The sequence below is a fragment of the Balaenoptera musculus genome, chromosome 12 (assembly GCF_009873245.2).
Source record: "Balaenoptera musculus isolate JJ_BM4_2016_0621 chromosome 12, mBalMus1.pri.v3, whole genome shotgun sequence".
In the NCBI taxonomy this organism is placed as follows: Eukaryota; Metazoa; Chordata; class Mammalia; order Artiodactyla; family Balaenopteridae; genus Balaenoptera; species Balaenoptera musculus.
In genome coordinates, this window is record NC_045796.1 from 47,011,513 (window position 1) to 47,025,288 (window position 13,776).

At 33.1% G+C, this 13,776-nt stretch overlaps 1 protein-coding gene across 3 annotated transcripts in view; it reads left to right on the forward strand.

Annotated features, from left to right (window-relative positions):
- The window catches only part of HDAC2 (histone deacetylase 2), a 40,726-nt gene that overhangs the window by 16,138 nt on the left and 10,812 nt on the right, over positions 1 to 13,776 (forward strand). For all 3 annotated transcript variants that reach the window (XM_036871996.1, XM_036871997.1, XM_036871995.1), the window contains exons 6-12: positions 178 to 319; positions 3,974 to 4,066; positions 4,148 to 4,256; positions 10,234 to 10,374; positions 10,619 to 10,727; positions 11,386 to 11,516; positions 12,496 to 12,651. In XM_036871996.1, coding sequence (XP_036727891.1) covers positions 178 to 319; positions 3,974 to 4,066; positions 4,148 to 4,256; positions 10,234 to 10,374; positions 10,619 to 10,727; positions 11,386 to 11,516; positions 12,496 to 12,651 — 881 coding nt within the window. The remainder of the gene's footprint in view (positions 1 to 177; positions 320 to 3,973; positions 4,067 to 4,147; positions 4,257 to 10,233; positions 10,375 to 10,618; positions 10,728 to 11,385; positions 11,517 to 12,495; positions 12,652 to 13,776) is intronic.

Sequence of the window (13,776 nt, forward strand, 5' to 3'; positions counted from 1 at the left end):
GCTCAAACTGTAACTTCAGGATGGTCTCTTTGAATGGTGTCTTAGGCTGGAAGTAAAGAAAAGAAAGGGGATTAAACATTCTGGAATGCAGGAGCTCAAAAATAGGTTTCCTGAATCCATGGTGGTTTTTCCCATCTCAAAACCTTTTTGAAAACTTACTTAAGGTTTTGTTTTCAGGTATCATCAGAGAGTCTTATATATTGATATTGATATACATCATGGTGATGGTGTTGAAGAAGCTTTTTATACAACAGATCGTGTAATGACTGTATCATTCCATAAATATGGGGAATACTTTCCTGGAACAGGAGACTTGAGGGTAAGACTGAATTCTGTCTGAATAAATATTATGAGATTAACCTAGGAGGTTAGTAATCTTACACCTGAACTAATGTTTTTCTGAGTCATTAATTTGAAGCTTGTATGAAGGATTAGTCATTTTATATGCTATAACATTTGTTGGAATTCACTTTTGCTGACTACAAGCAAACATTCAACGAGAACTTAAAGGGCTTTCTTTTGCTGAGCTTTTTTCTTTGGTTGAACAAATATTTTTGAACATCCACAAAGCATGAAGCAGTTTTCTTGATGTTCAGTTTGAATCTTCAAAACCTACTTGATGGTAGCCTGTATTGCTGTTGAATATAAAGATTGGTGGAATAAAATAATTGAGTCTTTTTAAGGTTCTTGTACTGCCCTCCTTTTATGATTGGTCTTTATTTAATTGGTCTAATTTTAATCCCTTTTTTTCTTTAGGCTTCTGAAATTTGTAATGTATGTATATTCTCTCTCTCTCTCCCGCCCCTCCCCCCCCACCTTGGGGAGAGAAAGAATATCATAGCTTATCCCGCCTGCCTATTACATTAAGTGCATTTATTTCTGTATTTCTGTTATCTTCTTTCATTTGGTGCTCTTGAAGTTGTTTAGGTTTTTTTTGTTTTTTTTTTTGCTCCACTAGAGGTTTGGTTTTTTGAACCAAACTACAAACATGTTGAAGTTTATTCCGAAATTTAAACCGCTGTTTTTAGTTTAGCTGTATTATATGGGAGATTTCTTTTGGCATGGCATTCAACATTAGTTCCAAGCTGTTTTGTTAAGGTTGTTTTTCAGATCTGTGGTATGTCTTTATAGTTTAACAACCGAAAGTTTAGAGCGACCTTAAAGTAGTCTTCAGATATTTGACTTAATTATTCGATCACAAGGTTGTGCTCTTTCAGTAAGAGTTCAGATGGTGAAACCTTTCTTTATCTATAAGTGGGTAAGAGGTCATTTGTTTCATTTATTTCAGTTTAAATTATGTGGCTTTTAAAATAATTTATATTTTCAGTTCTTTCTTGCCGTGTTAGCTCATTCAGTAACTTTCCCCACTTGGTCTTGTCTTACAGACCAGTGGTTCCCAAAGATTGATCCTTAAACTAGCAGAATCACTGTCACCTGACAACTTAGAAGCACATATTCTCAGACTTTAGGAACTCTGGATGATTCTTTTCTGCACACTAAAGTTTGAGAACCACTGTTCTAAACCAGTAGAATTTGTTTGTGTATAACCATTTCACTCTGGTAGAAATTAAGCAAAAGCTTTCCAGCTTTAAGCTTAAAGCTTTCTTTAAAGCTTTGCAATACAATTGCAAATTGTATTGCACATGACTTAAAGCTTAAAGCTTTCTTTAAAGCTTTGCAATACAATTTGCAAATTTGCAAATACAATTTAAAGTCTTTGCAATACAATTCTGATAATCTCAGAAATAGCAAATGGAAGCCTCTGTTTTAATTTCTAACGGTATACTTGAAGTTGTTAGAAAATATTGGAGAATATGTGTTTTAAAAAGATTGAGAATGACTTTCAATATCTCTTTTCTTAGGATTTTATACTCCCTGTATAAAATGTCAAAATTTTTTCCTTTTGCGTATTATAAAGGTGTCCCCCAAATTTAGGAAACTAAAATCAACTGCTTCATTATATGTGCAGTTGTATTTGGACTTTCGTGAAACTTGAGTATAACTTAATAAACATTACCTTTTCTACCTGACAATTCATTCTAAATCAGAAAAGAAGGCTAGTCTAAGCTTAGATTGTTGTTAGAACTATGCTTGCATTTATTAGATCAGTAGTCTAGGTGAAAGAAAAAAACCGAAGGTGTGATAAAGTAGTAGTTGTGGAATAAGAAATGGAAGGTGTAAAACTTGGTCCAACAAAGGCCACAGTTCTGAGTTACCAGCCTTTAGCTAGAGTGAGAAGTGCTGACCAACTTTCTGTATTGTGAAATCTTAGTGTCGTCAACATGTATTCCAACTGTGTGTTTAGTGCAGAAGTCTAGGGATTTACAGTTCTTTAAGTTTGTCCACATGTGTATAGTTTGTATTTAGTTATATAAAAATTTAGATTCTTTAAGAAAAATGGTAGGAGTGAGTGTGTAATTTCATGCTTTTTCATTGAAAGTTGGATCATAATAACTCTAATATTGAAGAGTAAGCTATGCTTTTTAAAAAAATGGATTCAAGCTGAGACCGTTCCATGAGAGATAAGGGAAGAACATGTATTTGTATTAGTAATTCTAAAGATTCATATATATTGAGACATTATACAGTTGACCCTTGAAGAATGAAGGGGTCGGGGCGCTGACTCCTGTGCAGTTGAAAATCTGCATATGACTCTGACTCCCCAAAAGCATAAATACTTAATAGCCTTCGTGATAATATAAAGTCAATTAACATATTCTGTATATGTATACCTACATGTATTTTATGAATTCATAACATACCTAACTTTTTCTTAATTTTTAAAAATATTTCTAGACTGCAGTCATGTGCAAGTTTTTTCAGGTTGTTGCAAATTTCCCGAAAAATTTTCCAATACATTTATTGAAAAAAATCTGCATGTAAGTGGACCCACAATTCAAACCCTGTTGTTTAAGGGTCAACTGTAATTTAAAACATGTAAGAATCAGTTACCCCCAATCCTTTGATGTTGTAGTTAAAGCACTGTTTTGTAGAAATGTCTCTACCGTATCTTCTAGGAATATACAGTTGACCCTTGAACAACACAGGTTTGAACTTCTATGTAGATTGTTTTCAATAAATAATTACTACAGTGCTACACAACTCACAGTTGGTTGATCCGCAGATGCAGAATCATGGAGATGGAGGACAGACTGTAAAGTTAAATTCAGGTTTTCAACTATATGGGGGTCTGTACCCCTAACCCTGGTGTTGTTCAAAGGTCAGCTGTTTATGTGTGTATATATCTGTATGAACATATACATAGATATACACATGCATAACATATACAAATAAGTAAGTATATATAATACATGTATGTATGTTTTAAGTAAGTGTGTGTGTGTGTGTGTGTGTGTGTGTGTGTGTATGTGTGTGTAGCTGGAACCCAGCTCTCAATTTCTCTCCTTTGCTTCTTTTGGGAGGTATTAATGCCTAGAGTGGTACTTGTTCAACAAGTAGAAACAAAATTTATTTCAAACCCAATTAAAGAACAGATTTCAATGCTTTAGTCTGCAACTGTTAAAACTTCAAGAAAGTCTTATAAGTAAACTCATACCAGATTGTGAGCCACAAGAAGGATTCTACTTTAGAGACAATTGTCCTGCAGGGTTTTTTGGCTCAGAATTTATATTTCCTACAGTTTTACCTATAAAGTTGTCTTGTGTATTTTGTTTATGACAAATTTCTTGAGTAATATTTAACTTCAAATTGCCTTTAACTGTGTTAAATTTCTTTTCTCCCCAAAATAATCATTACAGATTAAGTGGAATTGGTTCTTTTCAGCTTTAAAAGCCATCCATAAATGTTGTAATATGCACTTTTTCTGTATTATTTCCTTTCTCAGCCTACTAGATGAATTAAGAATTGGGTTTTATTACCTACTCTTTTAATCTTTTAAAAATATTTTAATAATTAAATATTTCAAACTTTTTATTATGATATATTCTCAGATCTATTTAACTATGTATTTTAGGATATTGGTGCAGGAAAAGGCAAATACTATGCTGTCAATTTTCCAATGAGAGATGGTATAGATGATGAATCATATGGGCAGATATTTAAGCCTGTAAGTATTATTATTTTCAAAAATGAAAAGGAATTCTAAAATGTTTTTTAGAGACATTAACATTTGTTACCTTGTACATAGATTATCTCAAAAGTGATGGAGATGTATCAACCTAGTGCTGTGGTGCTACAGTGTGGTGCAGACTCACTATCCGGTGATAGACTTGGTTGCTTCAATTTGACAGTCAAAGGTAAGCAATTTGAAAGGTGATATTCCAGGAAAAAAAATTTTTTTCTTCCTAAGAACTTCTCATAAAAGTTGTCATTTCATTTTTACCTGCTATTTTAACAGGGAACCATGTGTTTTGTGTTTTTTATGGGTTTTTGTCATATGCATGTATCTTTTATTTTGTCAAATTTATGTATATATTCATACATGAGTAGTTTCATAAGGCTTGTTGCAATACCAACCAAGGCAGCGATTTTCTTCTTTTTTTAAAACTTTTATTTATTTGTTTATTTATTTATTCCAGTTTTATTGAGATGTTGTTGGCATACAGCACCATGTGAGCATAAGATGTACAACATAATGATTTGACTTCAACATCATGATTTCAGCATCATGAAATGATTAACACAGTAGGTTTAGTGAGCACTCATCTCCTATAGGTACAACATTAAAGAAATACATTAAAAATATGTACATTTTTCTTTGTGATGCAAACTCTTAGGATTTACTCTCTTTAACAGCTTTCATTTATAACATACAGCAGCGTTGATTATCTTTATCGTGTTGTACATTTCACCCCTAATACTTATTTATCTTTTAACTGGAAGTTTGTACCTTCTGACTGTCTTCATCTAATCTCCCCTCCCCCCACTCCTTGCCTCTGGTAATCACAAATCTGATCTCTTTTTCTATGAGTTTGTTTGTTGTTTGTTTCGAAATATAACTGACGTACAACACTATGTTAGTTCCTGGTCCACAACATTGTGGTTTGATATTTCTATACATTTCAAAATGATCGCCATGCTAAGTCTAGTTGTCATCTGTCATCAAACAAAAATATTATATTACTAACTATTGACTATATTCCCCACTCTGTACATTTCATACCTGTGACTCATTTATTTTCTAACTCAGTGTTTGTACCTCTTAATCTCCCTCATATATTTCTCTCCTCCTCTCTGGCAACCATCTGTTTGTTCTCTGTATCTATGACTATTTCTGTTTAGTAATGTTTGTTCATTTGTTTTTTTGATTCCACATATTACACTTAGCATAATTTTCAACAATTTTTGTTGATTCTTTTGGTGCTTACCTTTCTTTAAATAACATGCAAGCTTTTGTTTCTTTTTTTTTTTTTTTGACTGCACCATGCAGCATGTGGGATCTTAGTTCCCTGACCAGGGATTGAACCCAGGTCCTTGGCAGTGCAAGTGTAGAGTCCTAACCACTGGACCACAAGGGAATTCCCCAAGCTTTATTTATTTATTTATTTTTATAAAAATAAATTTTTTTTTTATTTTTTTTTTATTTTTACAAGAGATAAATAGACTGACACCAAGCATTGTACATGGATGACCACAACAAAAGCAACAATGATTGCAATTACCAAACATGAAACACACTCATACTATGTCATAATATTGACATTCAGTCCAGTAATCCTCCACTGCAACAGCTCCTTTACTTTGCAGTGAAAATTGATTTGTATATTCTCTGCCTCTGAGTCCTTGTGGGATTTTTTTTTTTTTTAATTCAGACAGAAAGTCACAAAAATTATACTCGTCCTCATCAGTTCACTCAGTCCCATGTAATTAATTTTTTTTTTTCATCTTGATCTTTTGTTAGCACTTTTATGAGTTCATCAGTTTTTCATTAGAGTTCTGAAAATGTTTATTCATTCAGTTCAGCAGTACAGTCAGTTACCAGAAACCTGTACTTGTCAGAGTCTTTTCCATGAATTTCTTGAAGATGAAACCCTTTTATAGGAACATATTTGCAAAATCATCAGAGTACACCCAGAACTGTCTGTAAATGACAAAAGACTTAAAAATGACCACGGTTAAAGATTTGATGAAAGTTCATAATAATGCAGTTGACAAGAAAATTAGTTATTTCTGAGATATACATTTTAAAGTAATAACTAGGATTATTACTTATAACATTATACCAGAACATATAAGATTTTTAGAAATTTCATGTAATGTCTGAAACATTTATATTAACATATTTCCATACATATTTCCATACAAATACAAATATAAGATTTTTAGAAATTTCATGTAATGTCTGAAACATTTATATTAACATATTTCCATACAAATAACCCAATGAAAGTTTAGTATTAGTTGTTTTGTTTGTTTTTTTATACTGCAGGTTCTTATTAGGCATCAATTTTATACACATCAGTGTATACATGTCAATCCCAATCGCCCAATTCAGCACACCACCATCCCCACCCCACCGCAGTTTTCCCCCCTTGGTGTCCATATGTCCATTCTCTACATCTGTGTCTCACCTTCTGCCCTGCAAACTGGCTCATCTGTACCATTTTTCTAGGTTCCACATACACACGTTAATATACGATATTTGTTTTTCTCTTTCTGACTTACTTCACTCTGTATGACAGTCTCTAGATCCATCCACGTCTCAACAAATGACTCATTTTCGTTCCTTTTTATGGCTGAGTAATATTCCATTGTATATATATACCACAACTTCTTTATCCATTCGTCTGTCGATGGGCATTTAGGTTGCTTCCATGACCTGGCTATTGTAAATAGTGCTGCAATGAACATTCGGGTGCATGTTTCTTTTTGAATTACGGTTTTCTCTGGGTATATGCCCAGTAGTGGGATTGCTGGGTCATATGGTAATTCTATTTTTAGTTTTTTAAGGAACCTCCATATTGTTCTCCATAGTGGCTGTATCAATTTACATTCCCACCAACAGTGCAAGAGGTTTCCCTTTTCTCCACACCCTCTCCAGCATTTGTTGTTTGTAGATTTTCTGATGATGCCCATTCTAACAGGAGTGAGGTGATACCTCATTGTAGTTTTGATTTGCATTTCTCTAATAATTAGGGATGTTGAGCATCTTTTCATGTGCTTCGTGGCCGTCTGTATGTCTTCTTCGGAGAAATGTCTACTTAGGTCTTCTGCCCATTTTTGGATTGGGGTGTTTGTTTCTTTAATATTGAGCTGAATGAGCTGTTTATATATTTTGGAGATTAATCCTTTGTCCGTTGATTCATTTGCAAATATTTTCTCCCATTCTGAGGGTTGTCTTTTCGTCTTGTTTATGGTTTCCTTTGCTGTGCAAAAGCTTTGAAGTTTCATTAGGTCCCACTTGTTTATTTTTGTTTTTATTTCCATTACTCTAGGAGGTGGATCCAAAAAGATCTTGCTGTGATTTATGTCAAAGAGTGTTCTTCCTGTTTTCCTCTAAGAGTTTTATAGTGTCCAGTCTTATATTTAGGTCTCTAATCCATTTCCCCAAGCTTTATTATTTTTAATTTTTAATTTTAACCTTGTATATTCACTTTACATTGTGAAAGAAGAGGGAGTCACCACTTTGTCCCCAACACATGCATACACCCTTCCAATATTTCCATTTTTACAATTTAAATCTGGTATTTAGACCAGAATTTTGGTCATGGTATTCAGTGTTAATGGCATCACCAGCAACATTAAAGCGTGTTTCAGCTTATTCAATTTCCCTTTTGCATAACTTGTTTTTCCCCATACAATTTTGTCATTTCCTTAGTTTTCTCCTTACTCATGAATAAATTGCCGGTATTTATAAATAGTACATTATATTCAGATGGATCAAGTGTTCTATCAGTTTTACCTCTATGAAGAACAGCCTTCTGACTTGTTCCTGTTTGGGTGAATTTCCTCTGTAGATCTGGTAGAACATCGAGCTGTTCTTTGCTTATAAGTGTTGAAATCAACGTATGATAGAGGTCCAGACCAAAGTAAAGATCACCATTATGGAATGAACTGCTAGGGTATAAGAATAAATCTGAAATTTTATTTAATAAGTTCTTAAAATTTATTATGTGTGGATTAGTTGTGATTTATCATGGATATTGTACATGATTTTAGAGTTGTTTTCCTTGTGAACTTTTAGGTAACAAGTTCATGTTCTGCTTTGAATTCTCTCATAAAATGTGAAGAATTCTCAGGTAGAACTTTTTCCAGAACAACTCTTGGCCTAAATGGAATTTAATAACTAAATACAGATATTAAAGGCTATTTTATTTGATGTTACAATAGCTCCTATGCCAGCCAGCATTAGAATTATGACGTAATCAATCTATTCTGCTTATATTAGGTTGAACAATTTGAAATTAATTGCCCCTTTTCTTGCTAGGTCAAAAGTGGCCAAAAAGCAGAAGTTTCGTATTGTTGAAAATAATGTGCAGATAACCATCTGTTTCCTCAAAATGGATACAATCTTCTTAAAATCTACTTAATGTACTCTTAAGATGTGTATTAACTTGTCAGTTTTCTTAACTTTTTGAAAGTTATTAATGCTTGTACTTAAAAGCAATAGCTTTCATAATCACAAACTACAGCATTTTATTTTACTTACTATAAATCTATATTCTATTTCAGCTGACTGATAGAATGTCCGTTGTATAAAGCATGTAAAGATATTTGCAATCCCAAATGTCAAACTTGATTCCAAGCTTTCTCCACTGCCAGCTTCAGTTCAAACTGCTAAAGTCAGTTTACCTCTTGTCTGTCTCCTTTCTATCTTATTTTCTATTGATACTGTTGTATGCTCTCCCATTCTTCATTTTTATAAATTTTAGCCTTTAAAAAATTCCTTTATAACCATTTTTATCAGGTTTTGAGATGAAAGAAAAGTAAATGTCTTTGTTTAGCCAGCTATCTTTACTGTTATCTTTAAGTTAACTGTTTGTTTGTTTCATCTTTAAAAAATACCCAAATGGTTTTCCTCTATTATAAGAAACCTGAATTTTCATAATTGCAGTAATAACAGTTGGGTTATGAATCATATAATGTAACTGTTTTATATATATATATATATATATATGTGTTTTTATATATGTTATATGTTTATGTATTTACACTTTTTATGTCCTTATACATAATTTCACGTATTTATACATATTTTTATACCCTTTTTTTTTAACATCTTTATTGGAGTATAATTGCTTTACAGTGGTGTGTCAGTTTCTGCTTTATAACAAAGTGAATCAGTTATACATATGTCCCCATATCTCTTCCCTCTTGCATCTCCCTCCCTCCCACCCTCCCTATCTCACCCCTCTAGGTGGTCACAAAGCATATAATGTAACTATTGACTACTTAATGAAAATGCTCACAGTATAGTTACATGAAGAAAACATACCATTAAGCTTTTAAAAATTAACTCAAAAAGAATTGGAAAGGAATATTCAAAAACTATCTTTGGATGATAGAATTTTAGGTAGTTTTTTCTTTGTACTCTTTTGATTTTTCCAAAATATTATTCAACATACATCAATTTCTTCTATAATTGAAGGATTTTTTTTCTTGCTTTAAACATTGACTTGTGTTCCTGAATGGTGATGATAATATAAGAAGTTACTAGTAACTCGTAACTGTTTTTTAAACTATGGCATCCAAAGGAAATATTTTGTTTTCATGTTAGGTTTACTTTATACTGAAATTTCTACACATAGAAATTTGTTAAAGTTTTTTTTAATAGTAATAGATATTAATTTTATAATTTTAGATAAGTTAAGAAAAATGTCCATAATACCACTGCCTAACGATAACCTATAGTTAAACCTGTATAGCCTTACATAATTTTTCTGTACATGTCTATGGAGGAAAGTGGTAACAAAAAGTCAGTTTAGATTAGATTATACAGTGTTTCATTGCAACCTCACTTATTTTTTCCCCCAGGTAACCTTACAGGAACATAATATCTTCATATCACATTAATAAAATGTGTTATATTCATATTTTAATATTAATATAGTTGTATATTTGATCAGGGACACTTGCTAACATAGCCAGTTATGTCTTATTGTGTTTTGTATATCATTGCATAAAAGGTGTTTGATAGAAGTTTTAAACTAGAAATTTTCCCATATTAAAAGCCATTTTGGTTGAGTAAAGTATTGTTTGTATTATCTTTTTAAAATTTATTTTTCCAACTGTTACAATGTGCAAATGTATTTACCCAAATTTTCTTTGTTTTAGGTCATGCTAAATGTGTAGAAGTCGTAAAAACTTTCAATTTACCATTACTGATGCTTGGGGGAGGTGGATATACAATCCGCAATGTTGCTCGATGTTGGACATATGAGACTGCTGTTGCCCTTGATTGTGAGATTCCCAATGGTAAGTGTTCTTATTTTGATGTCTTTATTGGATGAACTGTCAATTCATAGAAAAAGATGTTAGGTGATTACAGTTGATTCCAAAACCGTGTAAATAGGAGAGCAGTCACTTAATGAATTCATTTTGCATTCACTTTTAAACATTTTCTCTGGAAATATTTCACAACTTGCATCTGGATTTTGTGCATGGATTTGTGTGAAAATTGAGCTTTTAATATGTAACTTTATTTCATTGTTTTTGATAGAATTGCCATATAATGATTACTTTGAGTATTTTGGACCAGACTTCAAACTGCATATTAGTCCTTCAAACATGACAAACCAGAACACTCCAGAATATATGGAAAAGATAAAGTAAGACATCATTGAATTGATTTGATAAACATTTCATCTTGATACAGCGTTAGGAGTTTTTAGAGGGCCAAATGCAGTAGGTCATTTTAGCTTTATACATAGGTATTTCCTTTGTCAAAAGTATTTGAAACCTTAAGGTTATTGATTAATTTTATAAAATAATGGAAAATGTATGGGATTCATAGCTCAAAAATATTTCCATTTTCTATTAGTTAAAATGGATTTTTCAATTGAAAGGGGCACTATAAATTTTATATTTTCTTTTACATGCAAGTGAAATTTATTTTCATTGAAACATTTTGATAAAGCTTTATCTAAGAATGGAGTGTTTAGAGAGACATGTGTAGTACACAGACCTGGGTTTGTGTGCTCTCTTTACCACATACTAGCTCTGTGACTTTTGGCAAGTTAATTTGCCTTTGTGCTTATATTTCCTCATCCTTGAAATGGGGGATGAAATAGTATCTACCTTGTAAATTTTGAGGATTAAATGGGTTAATAATATGTAAAGTATCAGTGCTCAGTAAATGTTACTATTTTAATTCATAGGTTAAGCTAGATAAAAGATGCAATTTTTTTGCATAATGTTTCCTCTTACATTTAAAAGGAACTTGAAAGAAAATAATTTTTTCTAATAACTGCGCATGTTGTAATTTAGACAGCGTTTATTTGAAAATTTACGCATGTTGCCACATGCACCTGGCGTCCAAATGCAAGCTATTCCGGAAGATGCAGTTCATGAAGACAGTGGAGATGAAGATGGAGAAGATCCAGACAAGAGAATTTCTAGTAAGATAGTCCCTTGATGTGTATTCTGTTACATTTTTCTGGTTTATTAAAAGAACATTATAAATTGAAGGTTTTGGTGGCCCAGGAACTTCACATGTTTTCATGAGCAGCGGTCCCCAACCTTTTTGGCAGCAGGGACTGGTTTCGTGGAAGACAGTTTTTCCACAGACCGGGAGTGGGGGATGGTTCAGGCGGTAATGAAGGTGATGGGGAGCGACAGATGAAGCTTCGCTGATTCACTCGCCCGCTGCTCACCCCCTGCTGTGTGGCCTGGTTCCTGACAGGCTGCAGACTGGTACTGGTCCATGGTCCGGGGCGTTGGGGACCCCTGTTCATGAGCACACTATCATTACTGTCTTTATTTTTACCATATTTTTAATCTTACGTGGATTTAATTTCCTATGTCTCAAAGCTTGATTGGAGTATCAGCCATTTCAGTTTATTTGACTGCATATATGATCAGAAGTTTCCACAAATTAACCACTTATGTAGAGTGAGTTGAATAACATTAAGCACCTTCTGTTTGATTCTACAGTCTAATTCCACTTAATATGATTCGTAGGTTTATAGCATAATGGTATGCTATCATGGTATAGACATTCTAACATACTTGGTGTTAATCATATTTTTTATTTTCTCTACTTCCCCTCTCAGCTCTGAAATAAAAGATTACTTTTTATTTGAAGACATCATTCCCACCACCTATCAGGAAAACACAGTTTTTTTTCCTCCAAAGTTGTTTGTTTTTTTAATGAGATCTGCAAATGTTTTTCATGTTTCTTTGAATTATTTCTTCCTAGATTAAAGCTAAATTTTCAGTATTTAGCAAGCCATGCATTCAGTTCTAATCTTAAAATCTGTTATCCTTACTTTTAAATGTGGTGACTGGCTAGTTCTTTTGTAGAGGGGTGCACTTAACAATTGTAAAACCTGTGACTGCTTTTGTCAAAACTTTTATTAAAAATCTTTAATGTATCAGTTCGAGCATCAGACAAACGGATAGCTTGTGATGAAGAATTCTCAGATTCTGAGGACGAAGGAGAGGGAGGTCGTAGAAATGTGGCTGATCATAAGAAAGGAGCAAAGAAAGCTAGAATTGAAGAAGACAAGAAGGAAACGGAGGACAAAAAAACAGGTCAGATTTATTTTTTGATTAATGTTTTAATTGTAAGTTTTCGAAAGTGAGCTATACTGCAATTTTTATGAGATCCTGAAGTCAATTACACAAGTATTGGAGGGGGTGAGTGTGCTAAGTAGGTGACTTTTTTTCTTCCCCCCATGTAAGTAAGCTCTTTTAATTAGAGCTCTCTGAATGTTATTAGTCACATTTGTTTTTATATTACAGGAAACTCTCTCTTCTTGACGACATAGGCTTAAAATAGTGAACATTGCACTATGATACAGATTGGGTAAGAGAGAGGACAAAGTGGTTATAGATCCATATGTAGCCTGTGAGCAGAGCTGAAATTCTAAGATAATTTGTAACTACCTGTAAGTTTATTTGATGGTAATAAAACACAGAAGAGTCACATTATCTATCCTTAGACTAGTTTCACTATTTTGAAAAGGCTCAGAGAATAGACTTTGTTCAGAAATTATATGAAGGAAGCATAAAAGCTGCAGAAAGATGGGAAGGGATTTGGGAGCTGGGTTGGGAGGAGATAATACTTTCTGCTGTCTTAATTTTAAAAATGCTGTGTCAGTTTATCTGTTGAGAAAATAGATGCTTTAGGGCATTGAATTTGCTACCAGAATGTGTTACTTTTATCTGAGTTTTCAGAGCACTTACACATACCTGGGTCATTTTATTTTATTTAACACATTGTATTATAGCACCTCATTAGGGACTTTTTATATCTCTGCTAGATTGAGCTGCTCATGGCTAGAGAATGCAATATGCTAAATATCTGTATTCTTGCACTTGGTGCATTTCCTGATGGATACCTGATACCTATATGCAAGTAAAGGTGATGAGCACAGGTTTTAGTTGACCTGTTAATTTTGACCCTGTAGCATGTGGAAAACTGATTCAGAGATACTGGTCCATCATCCTTTTCCTATCATATTGAAGTTATGTGAGTAAGCTGGCTCTCGTGTTCTTTTTTACTAGAGAGTTAGGAATCCGTAGCATGTCTGACACATCTAGTTCTGTTCTTGTTCGTGGATTGACTCCTCTATACGCTACTGTTCTCTATCTACCGTTTTATAATTTTAACTTCCCAATGTATTACAATGATGGCTCCAGTCTGCTCTTGTGTAC